We start from the raw sequence: 18,089 nt of genomic DNA on the forward strand, positions 1-18,089 counted from the left end.
GAATTGCCGGATTGTATGATAGTTCTAGGTTTAACGTTTTAAGGAACCGCCGTCCTGTTCTTGACCGTGGCTGCACGTTTTACATTCCCAACGGCAGTGCACCCGCATTCCAGCTTCTCCACATCCTTGCCAACAGTTGGATTTTTCAGGATTTGTTTTGTTTTTTGATTATAACCATCTTTATGGGGGTGGAATGCTATGTCATAGTGGTTTTGATTGGCATTTCTCTGGTGACTAATGACATTGAGCACCTTTTCATGTGCATTTTGGACATTTGTAGGTCTTAGGAGAAGCATCTTCTCGAGTACTTTGCTCACTTTTTTTTTTTTTAATTTTTTTTTTTCAACGTTTATTTATTTTTGGGACAGAGAGAGACAGAGCATGAACGGGGGAGGGGCAGAGAGAGAGGGAGACACAGAATCGGAAACAGGCTCCAGGCTCTGAGCCATCAGCCCAGAGCCCGACGCGGGGCTCGAACTCACGGACCGCGAGATCGTGACTTGGCTGAAGTCGGACGCTTAACCGACTGCGCCACCCAGGCGCCCCTGCTCACTTTTAATCAGGTTGTTGTTTTTGTTGTTTTGTTGAGTTACGGTAGTTCTTTATATATTCTGGAACGAATCCCTTCGTAGAGATGCTTTGCAGATATTTTCTCCCATTCTTTGGGTTGTTTTTGAGAACTGCTAGTTGTAGGTCTATTCAGATTTTGTTTTTTCAAGATTAATGTTTTGGTAGATTGTTTCTAGAAATGTGTCCATTTCATGTAGTTGTCCAGTTCATTGACATACAAATGCTCATAGAATTCTCTTATGAACCTTTTTTATTTCTTCAGAATTGGTAGTAATGTACTAGAATCATTCCTGATTTTAGTAAGTTGAGTCTCTCTTTTTTGTCTTGGTCATTATAGCTAAAAGTTTGTCAATGTTGTTGATCTTTTCAAAGAACCAAATTTTGGTTTCAATGGTGTCTCTCTGGTTTTCTGTACTTTATTGTATTTATCTCTGCTCTAATCTTTATTTGCTTCCCTTTGCTAGCTTTGAGTTTCATTTGCTCATCTCTTTCTGGTTCTTTAAAGTGTAAGGTGAAGTCCTTGATTTAAGGTCTTATTTTTTTAATGTGTATGTTTATAGTTGTAAATTTCCTTTGGTGTACTGCTTTTGCTGTATTTCATAAGTTTTGGTATATTTTTAGTTGTCTCCAGTTATTTTTTAGTTTCTCTTGTGATTTCTTCCTTAACGTAGTGTTTAAGAGTGTGCTGTTTAATTTCCACGTATTTATGAAATTTCTGGTTTTCCTTGTTATGAGGGTTAGCTTCATTCCACCGTGATCAGAAAACATACTTTGTGTGACAGTTATTTTAAACATAGTTAAGACTTGTTTTGTGGCCTAAACATAATCTATCTTGGAAACTGTTCATGCATGCACACTTGAGAAAAATGTATCTTCGGTGGTGTTTTGGGTGGAGTGTGTGTTTGCTGGGTCTGATTCGTCTGTGGTGTTTAGCTTCTCTGTTTTCTTGTCAATCTTCCGTCTGGTTGTGCTCTCCATTGTTGAAAGGGAGCTGTTGAAATCTCTAAGTGTTATTGTAGACATGTTTATTTCTCTCTTCAGTTCTTTCAGTGTTCCTTCATGTTTTTGGGCTCTGATGTTTGGTGCATATATATCTCGCGTGTTTGAGCTTTTTGGTGAATTGACTCTTTTATCACTATATAGTGTTCTTCTTTGTCCTCATAACAGGTTTTGACTTAAAGTCTATTTAATCTGATGTTGATAGAGCCACCCCTGCCCTGTTTTGATTACTATTTGCACGGACTATCTTTCCATCCTCTCCTTTTCAACTAATTTGTGTCTTTTGATCTAAAGTGAGTGTCTTGTACAGCATATGGTTGGATCAGATTTTTTAATTCATTCTGTCTGTGCCTTTTGATTAGAGAGTTAACCCATTTATATTTAAAGTAATTACTTATTTGTAAAGACTTATTTCTGCCATTTTGCTCTGTTTTCTGTATGTCTTTTTTTATCCCTTGTCTCCCTCCATTACTGTCTTCTTTTGTGTTGAAATGTTTTGTACTTCTGTATTTTGATTACCTTCTCGTTTTCTTTTGTGTATATTCTACAGATACTTCCTCTTTGGTTACCGTGAGGATTACATATAATGTCATGAAGTTATAATATTTAATTTGAATTAAAGGTTCAGGTTGATACCAACCTGACTTCAGTTTGCTTACAAAACTCTACTCCTGTAAAGCTTTGTCCCTCCGCTTTATGTTATTAATGTCTCACATTACATCTGTTTCCTTTTTGTTCCCAGTAACATAGATTTATAAATTTCTTTTAACGCATTTGACTTCTGAGTTCTGTAGAATATAAAAAACAAAACAAAACCAGACATACAGACCATTAAGGCTGCCTTTTATATTTGTCTTTGTCTTTACCTTTGTGGGAAATCTAAATACCTTCCCGTGGCTTCCGGCCGCTCTGTACGTTTTTTTTTTTCATTTCAACCTGTAGGGGACGCCTTTAGCATTTCTTGAAAGACGTTTTGCCACATAGAGAATTTTTGGTCTCCGGGTCTCTTCTTCCAGTACTTTATAAAAGTTTATTTATCTATTTTGAGAGCGAGTACGTGAGCACAAGTGGTGGGGGAGGGGCAGAGAGAAAGGGAGAGAGAGAATCCCAAGCAGGCTCCACTCTGTCAGCGTGCTGTCAGTGTGGAGTCCTAGGAGGAGCTCAGACTCCCGGACCATGAGCTCGAGACCTGAGCGGAGATCAAGAGTCGGACACTTAACCAACTGAGCCACTGGGAGCCCGTCTTTCAGTACATTAAACATATCAATCCCCCTGCCTTGTGGTCCCCAGGGTTTCTGAAGAGAGACTGACCTGTAATCGTATTGAGAATCCCATGTCTGGGATGCGTCTCTTCCCTCTTGTTGCTTTCCAGGTCTCGCTCTGTGTTTCAGTAGTTTGATTATAACGTGCTTAGCGTGGGTTTCTTTGGGCTTAGCATACTTGGAATTGGGTGATCTTCTTGGATTTGAAGATTTATGTCTTTCATCAAATTTGGGAGATGTGGGGCCATTTTTTCTCTTTAAAAAAGATCTTTACTCCTTTCTCTCTGTCTTTTCCTTCTGGGACCCCCATAATGGGTGTGTTATCCCTGGCGGTCCCCAGACATCTCCTGGGCACTGTTCACTTTTCCCCATTCATTTCTCTGTCTGCAGCTCAGACTCGGTTATTCCAGCCACGTCTCGTCTTCCACTGTGCGATTTGATTTTCCTCCCGTGCAAATGTGCTCTTGAACTCCTCTCGTGAATGTTTGGTCTCCGTTTTGTACTTTTCAGCCTCTAGACTTACTGTTTAGCTCCTTCAAAATTTTTGTACTTCACTGGTTATCTTATTTTATTCATACACTGTTTTCCTGGTTTCCTTTCATTCCCTGTTTTCCTTGAATTCTGAGCATATTTAAGACACTTGTTTTAACCTTTTTTCTGATAAGTCTTCTGCAGGCGTGATTTCTGTCATTTTACCCTTTTCCACTGACTAAGCCTTGTTTTTCTTTTTTTGTGTGTGCCTGGATATTTTTGTTGTTGGAAGTTGGGCCCCGGGTGGGTTGTCATGTGGTAACTCTGGAAGTCAGGTTCTCCTCTCCCAGGGTTTTACGGTGTTTTTGTTTTCGTTTTCCTTTCAGTTGTTGAAGGCTGTAGCAATCCATTTGTTTTGAGACCTGTCCAAACCATTTTTGAAAAGACTATCCCCTTGTTGTGTGCGCTCACTGAAGCCTCTGTTCTTTTAGCTCGTGTTCAGCTAGTGTTTTGACAGAGATTGCTTTGAATGCCGGGAACTGAAACAAAGAATAAAACAAAAAAGAGAGAACAGCCCGTCTCCCGGACTGTGCAGACTGGTTCTGTGCTGGAACAGTTTTCCGCTGGCTGCCCAGGCTTGCTCGAGCGCAGGGGGGTCGGTCTGAGGGGAGGGCCGTCCCTAGGTCTTCTCGGGCCTTTGTGAGTGTGCATCTCACCTGGGTGTACACGTGGCTCTCTAAAATCCTCCCCCTACCTGGCTGCTTTGGAAGGTCCTAATTTCTCAAAAAGCGTCACCCCAGCTTCTTTCTCAGGCTGTAGACGGTCTCTTATGTTTCCCAAAACTCCCTGCTCGAGGCATCTGATGGCCCGTGGCGCTCTTGTAGCCTCCGCCTCCCTCCTGCTTGTGTTCCTGGTTACGTGAGACAGAGACAAACAGGCCAGTCCTTCAGGTGAGAACAAAACGCACAGGGCGATTTGCAAACAAAGGCTGGTCCTCTCTCCAGTTGGAGGAGGGGAGCTGAGAACCTGGTTGCCGTTTTTTTGAAGTTTATTTATTTTTATTTATCTTGAAAGAGGCAGAGACAGTGCAGCAGGGGAGGGGCAGAGACAGGGAGAGAGAGAATCCCAAGCAGGCTTCACACCGTCAGTGCAGAGCCCGACGCAGGACTCGAACTCATGAACTGCGAGATCATGAGCAGAGTGGAAACCAAGAGCTGGACGCTTAGCTGACTGAGCTGCCGAGGTGTCCCCTGGTTGCTATTTCTTAACACTTAAGACCGAGACCCTCACTGCCCCAGGGATGGGGTGGGGTGAGGGCAAGGAGAAATGGCACAAAACCGTCCCACAGTTTTGAAGAGAGCTTCTTTCTGATTGGGCATTTGCTCAGTTGCCTCCTAAACGTTTGGTTTTCCAGAGCTCCTACAAAGTTGGCTCAGACGGCTTCTGTTGTGTCAGCGTTTCTGTGAGAGTACGGAAGCTTGGAGCTTCCCGGTCCTCCATTTTGCCGATCTCACTCTCCCCTTTTAAAGGAACTTAAAAGAACGCTGTGGTGTTTTTGTTTTTTTACAGGTTAACCAGAAGGGCTCAGAGAAACCGCTGGAACAGGCATTTGCAACAATGGTGTCTTCCTTGGCGAGCGGAATGATCAGGTACCTCCCTAGAAATCTGTGCAGGTCTTTTCAGATCAGATGTGCACGTACATGGCCTGCAGCGCCCCCCCCCCCCCCCAGTGGATGCCTGAACCCGCACACGGCACCGAAGCCCGTGGGTACTTTCATATGCATACCTGTGATAAAGTTGGATACGTAACATAGCACGGTAGGAGATTAACTAAGAGCAGAAGATGCCAGTAACTAGTAATAGATCGTTAAAACAATATGCTGTCATAAAAGCTGCGTGAACGTGGCCTCTCTCAGAACATCTGGCTGTGCTGTGGTCGTGCTCCTTGTGACGCCGTGAGATGCCAGGTGCCCACGTGATGAAGGGCGCTGAAGGTTGTGCCGACCTGACCAAGTGTCAGAAGGAGGGCCATCGGCTTTCGGGCCGAAGTTGGTTGCAGGGGACTAAACGCGTGGAAAGTGAAACCGTGGATGAGGGGAGACTGCTGTATCCACGAGTTCGTAGCTCTCACTGGACACACGGGTGTCCCCCGCCCCCCAGAAGTTTCTTTACACCATCTCGCTTTTACAAGAGCCCTGTTAGTACCTGTGCTCGCCAACAGAAAGAAATCCCAAGATGAGTTTTCCCTTTTACAAGGAAGTCACGACCGTACTGATGAAAGTCTTCCGTAAAACAGCATGGCCTGGGGCATAAGGCGAACTTCTGGAAAGCAGGGGCTGCCCTTTGCTACTTTAGGCTCCTTCATAGGAAGCCTTCTTCTGGATGGCAGGGGAAACCTGTATTCCATATTTCTGCCTTTTTTTTTTTTCCGATGCTGGATCAAAGCATGATTACGTTGGCTTGAAATTTTCTCTGGCATAATTGATATTGCAGAGTAACTTCTTAACGGTCAGATTTTAAAGTACTTCTGTGCAAGTTTAGTCCCTGATCACAATCCCCTCCTTGAGGCTTTGTGTTGCCTGGCCACGAGGTCGCGAATTTCAGTTCCTCGTGATTGCTTGGTGTGGTGTCTGTGGTCCTGAGCGCCACCCGAGTTGAAGAAACGTCCACTTGCATGGTGGCCTCGTCCGGAGCAGTGGCTTTGCCTCTGCAGGTCACCAGGCAGCGTTTGCAGACTCTGTGCAGCCTTGTGCAAAGAGGGGGGTCCTGAAACATCAGCAGTTGCCCTGTGGGAAGGTGCAAGGTGGTGAGCCCATTTGGAGCTTTTCTGCAGCAAGAAACTGGGCTGGAGGGGGGCGTGTACTGTGGTAGCAGATGGTCACAGGCATGGGGTTGGGGGGGAGACTTTCCAAAGAAATGGAATTGGGTTATTTGGGGAGAAATGTCTTTAGCCTAAGAGAAATATTTTCCTAATTTTCATCAATGTTTGTTTATTTTTTTTGAGGGAGAGAGCATGTGTGCACGAGTGGGGAAGGGGGTGGGGGGGCGGCGGTGAGACACAGAATCCGAAGCAGCTCCAGGCTCCGAGGGCCGGATGTGGGGCTCAAACTCACAAACTGCGAGATCATGACCTGAGCCAAAGTTGGATGCTTAACCGATTGAGCCACCCAGGCGCCCCTAACCTATGAGCAGTTTTAAACATGCACAAAAATAGAATGATACAGTGAACCTTTGGGGAAGATTTTCAGTGTATTTTGTCCAGCTCAAAAGCTCTGGCAAATTCATCAGACCTCCCTCCCCCCACCACACACACACTCCACGTACACTTCTGCCTTCTCACAGTAGAACTTTCTTACACCCCCTTCAAAGGACTCCGAGGAGGGTTCCTAAGCAGGGTGTGCCTCAGAGCCCTCAGAGGAACTTACTCAAACATACCTTAGACCTGGACAATTATAGTCTCTGGGTTTGGAGTCCAACATGCATATTCTGGGAAAAGTTTGACTTCTGGCCCCTGGGCATACCCCTTGTTCGGGCCCTCTGCCCCAGAGGGCTTCCACAGGCCTGCTTGCCTCCGTGAGTTCGTAGCAGCGGCTAACTTGGAGAACTTGAGGCATAAGTCAGAGTCTTAGGTTATGCCCTTGGTGTTCTGGGGAACTTGGAGGGCACCTACTGCCCGCACCTGAAGAGGGAACACCCAGAGCTATTGTCTTTTCCCTCCCGTGAGCTCTAAACACCACCAGACAGAGGAACATGTTAAAAAGTATATAATTTAGGAAACATATAATTTTATAATATTTATGTATACACACAGACGCACACACATACATATATATATGTACACATACGTGCGTATATACACATATACACACATACATATGTATATTATAGATTCGTGGGTTCGAGTCCCACATTGGGTTCTGTGCTGACAGCTCAGAGCCTGGAGCCTGCTTCGGATTCTGTGTCTCCCTCTCTCTCTACCCCTTGCCTGCTCACATTCTCCCTCTCTCTCTCTCTCTCTGTCTCTCTCTCTCTCTCTCTCTCAAAAATAAACATTAAAGATTAAAAACTATATATGTATAGTTTTTATTTAGTAGGTAAGTATTCTGGCAGGGAGAGAAGAGCAGTCTGTTTGTTACAAAGTGAAATTAAATGGCGGACTTTCTGTCCCCTCTCACTTGTCTGTTGGACTTACTCACTTTTGAGTTGTTTAATGATTGTTGCTTCGAGTAAATTAAGTAAATTAAGTTGGTGGGCTTGTGAGTGGCCCAAGGAGAAAGGTCATACAGTTGCCCTGCTGAGGAATGGTGGGCCTCGTTAGCAGTGGGAAGTTTCTCTTTCGGGAACTGGGTGGGAAAAAATGAGCCGTGCGAGGTGATGTGTCTCTAAGGGTTTCTTCCTAGAACTTTGAAAGAGGTAGAACCGCTGGACTGTCGGGGTCAGAAGCAAAACGATGTATTTATTTATTTATTTATTTTTATTTTTTATTGTATTTATTTATTTATTTTTTAATTTTTTTAATGTTTATTTATTTTTGAGACAGAGACAGAGCATGAACAGGGGAGGGTCAGAGAGAGAAGGAGGCACAGAATCTGAAACAGGCTCCAGGCTCTGAGCTGTCAGCACAGAGCCCGACGCGGGGCTTGAATTCACGGAGTGTGAGATCATGACCTGAGCCGAAGTCGGCCGCTTAACCGACTGAGCCACCCAGGCGCCCCCTATTTTTTTTTTTTATTTAAAAAAAAAAATTTTTTTTTTAACATTTATTTATTTTTGAGACAGAGAGAGACAGAGAATGAACAGGGGCGGGGCAGAGAGAGAGGGAGACACAGAATCGGAAACAGGCTCCAGGCTCTGAGCTGTCAGCACAGAGCCCGACGCGGGGCTCGAACTCATGGACCGTGAGATCATGACCTGAGCTGAAGTCGGACGCTTAACCAACCAAGCCACCCAGGCGCCCCAAAATGATGTATTTAAAACCGTTCACTGTCCAACTACAACTGTGCGGCTCATTCTTAGAAGATATAAATGTGATTTTAGAAGGATAGAAGCTTAAGAATCCAAATGCATTGAGGTGCTGGCGAGCTGCTTCAGTCCTGGAAGCCGGTCCAGGGCCGTCGCTTGTGGGAGCAAGCACTGGGTGGGAGCACTCCAAAGGTGACTGTCACACTGCCGCTCTTGTGAGAGCTGCCTTCGGAAACACTCACCACCCCCCCCCCCCAGTCTTCTCAGAGTGTGGCCTCTTGGCTTGCTAGCCCCTGTTACTGTACTGATTCCTAAGGATGCCGTTCTCCGCTCGGTGGGAGAACCACTGAAGCAGTAAGAAACCACACCGCCCCGGGGTGGGAGCCTCCCTGGATGTGTGGACAAGCCCACGCTCCGCCGACGCTCCTTTGGTCTGTTGGGACTTAGCGGGGGTCACATGAGAGCAGATATGCCTCGTCTGAATTTCACTCTCTGGACCAGAACATCATGCCCTTCCAGGCCTCTTGCTTTATGGCTTGACTTGATTCCTGGCTCCCTTGACTTTCAGGAACTAGTCCGTGATTTTTTGCCCCCTCTCAGTTGGCAACATTTTCCAGCTCGTGGTAGGACACCTCCACCGTCAGAGTGTTCTGACTTTAAGAATTGTGCCTATTAAATATCAGAGAACCGAAAACGACCCGTGACGCATTGACAGAAGGTTCTCTCTGCCACATCTGTGCGAGATGTATAGATACTGATAAAGGATGTGAATGGTTTGATTTGTTAAAGCGATGAACAGAAACTAACCAGCCTGGGGACCATGCTGCCTGTGTTCCTCTCACAACCCCTAGGGCAAGTCCGACACTCCGTCTGATCCTCCTTGGACGGAATTGAGCTGGACCATTTTGAACATTTTAATCTGTTTGAAAAATGATAAAAAAAAGGACCCTATTCTTTGTCAATCGGGGTAGAGAATAAATAAACACTGGGTACTCCATACTCATTTGGACAAGGCTCCCTTATATACCCGATGCTGTGCCTGAGCTCACTTCTGCATTTGCACGACTTCTATACTCCTGTCGGAGGGCCCCTAGAAGAACATGTGAAGATACGTGTGTGTGTGTGTGTGTGTGTGTGTGTGTGTGTGTGTGTGTGTGTGAGAGAGAGAGAGAGAGAGAGAGAGAGAGAAGGAGGAGCACTCTGCTCGGACAGAGAGAGGAAAGTCAGCTTATGAGCATAGTAACGGCAGAAGGAAAAATGACTCCTCTTTGCTCATTACCTGCGGATCTTTTCTTTCGGCAGATACGTTGCCTTCGACTTCCATAAAGAATGTAAAAATATGAGATGGGACCGACTGAGTATTCTGATGGACCAGGTAGCAGAAATGCAGGATGAGCTAAGGTAAGCTGTATCTTTTCCTGTGGAGGTCGAGGGAGGAGGTCCGCGTGTAGATGGAGCACAGTTATCACACATTGTCTAGTGGGCCTACGAACACAGCGTGCCGGGTTGACCGCGCTGGTTTGGACTCTTAGTTTTTAGTCCCTTTTTTATTGGAAAGATGAGACTTAGTGGCTTAAAAATATTTTTAGGTTCTTAAAAACAACCCAAGGCCAGGTATTTTCACATTTTTATGAATCCGCTTCCACATTTACAAAGTTTCCCTAATTGGAGCTAGCGTACTACTATTTTATATTCCGTTGTTTTGACTAAACATTCCATCACGGATACTTTGATATTTCGTCGTTACCCTACCTGGTCTTCGTAATGATGGTGTTTAACGGCTTTTCTGTACTCCCCCGTGTCACCCTACAGGCTCAGCTAAGTGTTCCTTTTCATCCTAGGCATCCTGGCTTGTTTCCTTGTCTCTTCCCCCCACAAAACATGTGCTGCAGCGAATCACCCTGGGCGTGTCTATTCTCACTTCTGTTCGGTGATTCCCTAAAATAAAGTCTTGAGAGCAGGGCTAATAGTTCAAAGGGTCCGAATAACTTCATGGTACTTTCCGAACGTGTTTGGCAAGTTGTTTGACGCGTTGGCCTACGGGTTTACTGTCCTCTAAGCATGGGTCAATCTTTACTGATTCTAAAGACAGAAGAAGGGATCTCTAAGTCGCTCTGTCATTTTTTTCCACCTGGGCATATTTCTGACCCCGGCAACCCCCGTGCGTTTTTTCGTGTCAGTTCCACAGTAACACAGTAAAACCTGTCGTGTAGGCATTTCTCAGTTTTTAAAAATGTTTCTTATGCGTATTAAGTAGTCGGCGACGATTAGTTAAATCTGCTCTTTTTCTATGCGGTTTTGTCATGAGCAGCTAGTGAAGGGCAGTTGACGTGCACCATTATTGGGCTGCAGTGACACTGACCGGACCTGGGACGCTATCGGAGGAGGTGGCTCCTGGGGGAGTAATTACAACGAGATTACTTCGTGGTGTTCATCGTTTGCTCGGTCCCACACGCTCCGTTCAGCGCTGCGTGTGTTACGCGTTCCCGTGGGGACCGGGAGCGGCTAGACGGGGTGCCGTCCCCTCCACCCTGTGGGTGAGAACTTTGGTTCTGAGAGATCAGGGCAATGACTTGAAGTTACCCAGCCAGTGAGTGGCCTAAGCGGAGCTGGCTGCTCACTGCCAGAGTCCACGCTCTTCCCCGCTACGCTGCACGTTGTCCAGAGTTTGAGTTCAGAGCATTATCTGAGGAAATTGTTAAAAATGAATGAGACCCAGGAACTGAGAACCGTGATTGGCTCCGGGGTGGACATGTGGGTGGTGAAGGGGAGAAAGGGAACCTCATTTTTCAGGTAACACCGTATTGAACTTTATAAACTCCGTGCTTTTGCATATTTAACCCAGGATTCTTAACGCACAGTTTCCAGCCTTTGCTTGAGAGATGCTGACTAGAGTTCATCTCGAGGCCAAGTGCGTTCGGTTTTAAAAAAAAAAAAGCTCAGGGAATTCCGATACAGACGGTGTAGGGACCGTGCTTCGAGAAGTCTGATCTACAGGACGTAGATGAACAGCTGTGTCGGAGGGGGCCTGCTCTGGTCTCGGGGACGCCCCTCGGCCCTGCCGGTTCGTGTCTCGGGGGTGCCGCGGTGCGTGTTTGGACAGGGGCTGTCTCGCCTCGGCTTTTCAGACGTGTTTTTGTTTTTTTTTTTTTTTTGCTCTGTACTAATCAAATACCCCCCGGGCCACACGTTGCCCTTCCGAACTTCTCATTTGCCGGTTGTCCACCATGTTGCAGACCATCGGCAGCAGGGCGCTCGTGCGTCGGACTGCCTTTGCTATGAGGGTGTTTATACAAATATGTTGTAGTTATTTTCTAGTGGACTCCGCCGGCATGGTGGTGGCAAGCCAGGAGGGCGTGTTCCGCAGCAACTGCATGGACTGTCTGGACAGGACCAACGTGATCCAGAGCCTGCTGGCCCGCCGCTCGCTCCAGGCCCAGCTCCAGGTGCAAACGCTTTTTTCCTTCCGTCAAGTCAACAGTGCAGCCCCGAAGTAGCGAAGCTACATTGACGAAATCGTTACCAGCCAAAACAAACAACAGAAAACATTTCACCTTGCTCCCCACCCTAAACCACCTGTTTTCGGTTTTGTGTCTTTCCACCTGCGGTCGGTATGTGTGTACGTGGTGTCGTTTGTGCGTTCAGATTTTATTTTTAAGTCAGCTCTACACCCGACATGGGGCTCGAACCCACAACGCGGAGGTCAAGAGTCGCAGGCTCCACCTGCTGAGCCAGCCAGGCGCCCCGTACAGTTTCTGATATTTCCTTTTCCTCCAGCGTTATACACAGCCATCATTTTTAAGAGTTGCACTTACTAGGTTGTTGCATTTTCGGCTTACAAGTAACACTGCAGAGAATATATCTTGGTGTGTTATTTTTATTTTTATTTTTATTTTTATTTATTTTTTTTAAATTTTTTTTTTTCAACTTTTATTTATTTTTGGGACAGAGAGAGACAGAGCATGAACGGGGGAGGGGCAGAGAGAGAGGGAGACACAGAATCGGAAACAGGCTCCAGGCTCTGAGCCATCAGCCCAGAGCCGGACGCGGGGCTCGAACCCACGGACCGCGAGATCGTGACCTGGCTGAAGTCGGACGCTTAACCGACTGCGCCACCCAGGCGCCCCAATGGTGTGTTATTTTTAGCTGGAATGCTTCCCTTGGGGTTCATTCCTAGAAGTAGAATTTGCTGCGTCAAAGAGAACACGCTCTCTGAGAGGGTCATGGCACTTTACACTGGTAAATTGCTCAGCATGGTTGGTGAATCGGGTTCATGGAACTCTTGCCGGCCTTACGTGTTCTTATTTAAAACTTTGTTTTCTGTTTTAATAGAGTGGTGCCTCAAGGTTAAGTTTTCGTTTGCATCTCTTTTATTACTGAAGCCCAGAGTTCAGATAACATTGGCATTTATTATGAGGGGGCAAACAGAATGCATGCCAAATGGCTTCCTGCCCCCGATGGTTAGCTTTGTTTATGACAGTCCAACTTCGTTTATGGTAATTTTACGATACCAGGAATTGTGGAAGCAAAACACCTCCTTTAAAACGAATTGTCCTTGACTCCTGGTAGGTAACACAGGCCAGAGGAGCGGTTTCCCTGTTGGAGCATGCTCTAGTTTGTGTTGTACCTTGTCCTCGTTCATCTGATGGATTTATTTCAGAGTGTATTTCTTGATGGAAACAATGGTAGCAAGGAAAGAAAAAGAAACAATAGTAACGGCGGTGGTTTCCAAGTCCGATAAACAAAAATCTATTTAGTAGGTTCTATAATCGGTACTTAACTATTTCACACGCTAAATGCAGTACTAAACAACCTAAGCCACATTTCCAAGACTCTACGCATCAGTTCGGCTCTGGTGGGGACTCCAGGCATACCTCCCCCCGACCCGCCCCCGCCCCCACCAGCTAAAGGTCATGGAGGGCAGGTGGAAAGGCCATTCTGGGGTAGAAATGTGGGAGGTGTGGTCTCAGGTGAACGGTGAAGATGGGGGTTCTGAGAGGGCTGAGGTCCAAGACAAAGACCAGGGCAGGGGGTGCTGATCTGTGGTCAGTGACCCCTGAAGGGGGGTCCGCGGCAGGATTCGGGATGCCAGGGAATCCTCTGAGATCCTCTGAGTCTGTGGGGAGGAAAGGGAAGGCTGGAGGTGACGGGAACAGCAGGGAGGCTAGAGGGTGCAGGCGGTGGGAGGTGGGGGTTGGCAGGGAAGGACGAGGTGATGGCTGGGGTGCTGCCGCTGCCTTCCCTTTCCCTCCCCCTTTCCCTCTGCCCCTCTTCCTGCAAGGCCGGGGGAGTGCTGGGGCCCGGGGTGAGTGGGGGCCGCGGGACAAGGAGCCCTCAGAGGCTCCGTGGCCTGGCCAGGGGCACGGGTGGGGGGACGTGGGGAACTGGAGCGCCCCCTGTGTGCAAGGACAGCATCTCTGCCTGTAGCCGGGAGCCGCGTGCTACCAGCCGGGACTGTCTGCTCTTCCCGAGCTGTGTGTGCGAAACCCGTTACGCTTGAGCACGGTGTGCTTCTTATTCCAGAGACTGGGAGTGTTGCACGTGGGACAGAAGCTTGAAGAACAACACGATTTTGAGAAGATTTACAAAAACGGTAGGTAACTTCTTTAATAGGGGCCGGGTTACTCACGTTGTGAAAGAGATTCATAATTTGGATTTAGAGACTCTGGCTCTCACGTTCGTCATCGTCAGTTGACTTTTCCTTGTTCTCACAGCCTGGGCCGACAACGCAAATGCGTGTGCCAAGCAGTACGCGGGCACTGGCGCCTTGAAGACGGACTTCACCAGGCAAGCCGTGCTTTTCAGCTAGCACTTGAGACCCGCGGCTCTCGCGTCTGGTGCACACGTTAGGATCACCCGGCAGCTTTGGGACGGTGGCCAAAGCCCAGCGCCCGGGGCCTCGGTTCACAGCAGTCAAGTCGGGCTCGGTGGGGGGGTGAGGCCCAGGCGCCGGTGGCTTCCCGGCCTGCCAGTGGTTCTGCTGCGTGGAGAGCGAACGGCGGCCCCTCGGCCCTTCCCGAGCCCTGCGGAGCCCCTGGGTCAGTGGGGTCTGACTCGGCAGGGGCGGGGCGGGGCCTGAGGTTCTGTGCCTCAGGGAAGCGGCCGGGGATGCCGATGCCACGTTCAAGGGCCACGCTGCCAGTGAGAGGTTAAGACCTGGTGAGTTTGGTTTTCTGCCAGACGGATTCTCTGGGAACAAGTGAAGATTCCTAGACTCTGCTGTTCTAACCACCTCACCTGGGCCTCTCATCTCATTTTTTTCCTTCTTTTTTTTTTTTCTTCTTTAATGTTTGTTTATGTTGAAAGAGAGCATGAGCGGGGGAGGGGCAGAGAGACAGGGAGACACAGAACCCCAAGCAGGCTCTGCGCTGTCAGCACGGAGCCCGACACGGGACTCCGTCTCCCGAACCCTGAGATCATGACCTGAGCTGAAGTCAGGAGTCGGACACTTGACGCATTGAGCCACCAGGGATGATTTGTTTTTCTTTAATGTTTTCATTTTTGAAGGAGAGAGAGACAGAGCATGAGAGGGGGAGGAGCAGAGAGAGAGGGAGACATAGAATTTTGAAGCAGGCTCCAGGCTCTGAGCTGTCAGCACAGAGCCCGACGCGGGGCTCGAACCCACAGACCGCAAGATCATGACCTGAGCCGAGGTCGGACGCTTAACCGGCTGAACCACCCAGGCGCCCCGGGATGATTTTTAAAATGTCTGTAATTCACTTTACGCCCGTACCACATACTTTCCAGCCATAAAACTGGGGAGGAACGTAATACACAAATCTGTAATTTGAGATTCACCTCTTTTGACCAGAACCGGGAAGAGAACGCAGCTGGGACTGGTCATGGACGGCTGGAACTCGCTAATACGCTATTACAAGAACAACTTCTCCGATGGCTTCAGGCAGGTAAGTCTGTACTTGCTGCTCGTCTTTGCTCATTCGGCCGCTGCGTCTTTGTACTGTCCCTGAGTAATGTAACTACATCCAAGTGGGGAGTTCTTAATCTCCTGTTTTCTGTTCTAGGATTCCATAGACTTATTTCTTGGGAACTACTCAGTGGACGAATTAGAATCTCATAGTCCTTTAAGTGTTCCACGGGACTTGAAATTCCTGGCTGTAAGAAACCTTTCTGTTTTTCAAGTTTGCAAAAGCACTGTGTCTGATTTGATTTGAAACCTAATGTGTGGTCCTAAAGGGACTGTAGATACTTGGTTTCCCTGAGGAGAAGACGAGGGAGAGGCGTAAAATAACTTTGGTGTCTGTGTTCCTGCACACTCGACTGCCTTCCTGAGAGCACACGAGCCCGAGGGAGGGTGGAGGGTCTCTAGTTCCAGGAAGATTCTACTCCCATTTACGCTGGGGGGTTGCGGGAGGCACACCTGACATGTGGAAGGCAGGGTATGTTTTTGACACTTGTCCCCTTTGTGACTCCTCTGTTCACCAGACTTAGCTGGGGCTTCTCTGGGGTCTCCTCCAGCGGGCAGAGGGTCCCGGAATGGAGGGGGCTGGCACCTCCCTCACCTGTCAGGGCCATCGCCTCGCTTCTTCAGCTCTTGTGACCTGACAGTTTGGCGACTTGGGCAGTTGGGGTCCCACCGCCTAAGTAATGATGTTTTGCTAGAGAAAGATACTTTGTGTGTTAGATTGCAGAAGAGTCTTACTTACCCTTTTTCAAGCGAAGACCCCCGCCGGTCGAGCAGAATTCTCGCCTGATGGTCTCTCTCTCTCTCCGTTTGCCTTTCCAGTTGCCTATTATCATGGTTGTTGCCTTCTCGATGTGCATTATCTGTTTGCTGATGGCTGGTGAGTCTGCCCTTATTTCACATTCTTGCATTAACTTCTGAGAACGTGGGGCTTCCTTGTACGGCATCTTGAGATTGTGAGTCTGCTCAGCCCTTGATGTCCCCTGCTGGGTTCAGTGAGCCGAGCGAGCAGCTGTGACTGGTCCTTACATGTGAGGAAAAACACATACTCACTTTTACTGATAATTGGTGTTGATTTATTTAAGATTTTAAAATATTTTTCTTTTTTTTTTTTTTAAGTTTATTTTGAGAGAGAGAGTGAGCAAGTGCACACATGTGTACGTGCGAGCGGGGGAGGGGCAGAGAGAGGGAGAGAGAATCCGAAGCAGGCTCCAGGCTCTGAGCGTCAGCACAGAGCCGGATGCAGGGCTCGAACTCACAAACTGTGAGATCATGACCTGAGCTCAAGTTGGACGCTTGATTGACTGATCCACCCGGGTGCCCCTGATGTTTTAATCTTCATAACTGTGTGTGATTTTTTTTCACAAGTGAAATATTATACATTTTTTGTAACCTTTTTTTTTTTTTCACTGAGCAATGTAAACATTTCCCTGCATTCTTTATTTTTTTGTTGTTTTTTTATTTAAAAAAAATTTTTTTTTTAATGTTTGTTTATTTTTGAGACAGAGACAGAGCATGAACGGGGGAGGAGCAGAGAGAGAGGGAGACACAGAATCGGAAGCAGGCTCCAGGCTCCGAGTCATCAGCCCAGAGCCCGACACGGGGCTCGAACTCACGGACTGCGAGATCGTGACCTGAGCTGAAGTCGGACGCTTAACCGACTGAGCCACCCAGGCGCCCCCTGCATTCTTTATTTTTAATGGCTGCATTAAAATCCATTTATGAGGGCGCCCTGGCGGCTCAGCCGGTTGAGTGTCTGACTCTTGATTTTGGCTCAGGTCGTAATCCCAGCGTCGTGGGATTGAGCCCCACGTTGGGCTCAGCACGGGGCGTGGAGCCTGTGTAAGATTCTCTCCCTGCTCGCACTCTGTCTCTGCCTAAAATTAAAAGGGAGGGAGGAAGGAAGGAAAAGAAACCCATTTGTGGGTATGTAGTTTATTTAAACAACCACCTATTAGTAGACAAATAAATGTTAATAATTAATACACTATCACTAAATTTTATCACATGGTGAGCAGAATTCCCCAAGAACTTGGGCTTAGGCATCTTTGCTGTTTTTCTCTTCTCTCATTATTTTCCTGTGTCACTGAAGCTGATGAGCACTTGGGACTAAAGTGTCTCCGTCGAGGGTGGTGCGGTGCTGTGGCAGTTGGAGGCCGGGACTCGGTTGCACTGGGCTCTCGGCGGCTCTGGAGGCGGGCCTCCTCCGGCCTTCCCCCTCCGTCCGGGTCTGCGGGCCGGCTTGCCGGGACGCCGCCTGGACGTCCCCTCCTCACCGCCGTCTCAGATCACGGCAGAAGTCTGTGAGCTGAGGACCCTTACCCGCCAGCCCCCTTACACGCACGCGCACACCTTCTTGCTGGCGTGGTCCCTGTAATCCCCTCGGTGTTCGGCACCGTGGATGGTCCCGACGTGGGGGAGGGAGCCCCTCTTGTTACTCTAGGGCAGGGGTTAGCGAGCGTATTCTGTAAGAGCGAGATAGCGAATAGTTTAGACTTCCCAAACTACATGGGGTCTCTTTAAAAATGTAAAAACCGTTCTCGTTCACGGCACGAAACGGGCTGCGGGCTCCAGGGCACAGGGAGTGCCGTGCGGCATAACTGGGCTCCCGTGTCCGGTTCAGGGGCAGGAAGGACGAGGCCGGGGTCGGCCAGCAAGTGCGTCCCACGAGTCCTCAGATGCCCACACTCTTCACTCCCTACGTGCTGGCTTTAAAGCACCGCCTCGCGGATGCCCCTTTCCGGGAGCCAGTCAGTCCGCTGTTGAATTCGTTTTGTTGCTTTGATCTGTTCTGTGTCTTCTTGCCTCTACACCCGCGTGTCCCCGTAGAACCTCAGGGAGCTCGGCCTGCACAGACGGACAGGTCCTTTGGGGAATGTCCCGAGGCGGGCTCGGGAGGACCT

General features: G+C 48.2%; 1 protein-coding gene across 2 annotated transcripts in view; it reads left to right on the forward strand.

Annotated features, from left to right (window-relative positions):
• The window catches only part of SACM1L (SAC1 like phosphatidylinositide phosphatase), a 58,115-nt gene that overhangs the window by 36,951 nt on the left and 3,075 nt on the right, over window positions 1–18,089 (forward strand). For both annotated transcript variants that reach the window (XM_003982140.5, XM_045049191.1), the window contains 8 exons: window positions 4,872–4,951; window positions 9,567–9,665; window positions 11,572–11,710; window positions 13,788–13,857; window positions 13,979–14,051; window positions 15,076–15,169; window positions 15,287–15,379; window positions 16,009–16,066. In XM_003982140.5, the coding sequence (XP_003982189.1) occupies window positions 4,872–4,951; window positions 9,567–9,665; window positions 11,572–11,710; window positions 13,788–13,857; window positions 13,979–14,051; window positions 15,076–15,169; window positions 15,287–15,379; window positions 16,009–16,066 (706 nt within the window). The remainder of the gene's footprint in view (window positions 1–4,871; window positions 4,952–9,566; window positions 9,666–11,571; window positions 11,711–13,787; window positions 13,858–13,978; window positions 14,052–15,075; window positions 15,170–15,286; window positions 15,380–16,008; window positions 16,067–18,089) is intronic.

The sequence above is a fragment of the Felis catus genome, chromosome A2 (assembly GCF_018350175.1).
Source record: "Felis catus isolate Fca126 chromosome A2, F.catus_Fca126_mat1.0, whole genome shotgun sequence".
Classification (NCBI taxonomy): Eukaryota; Metazoa; Chordata; class Mammalia; order Carnivora; family Felidae; genus Felis; species Felis catus.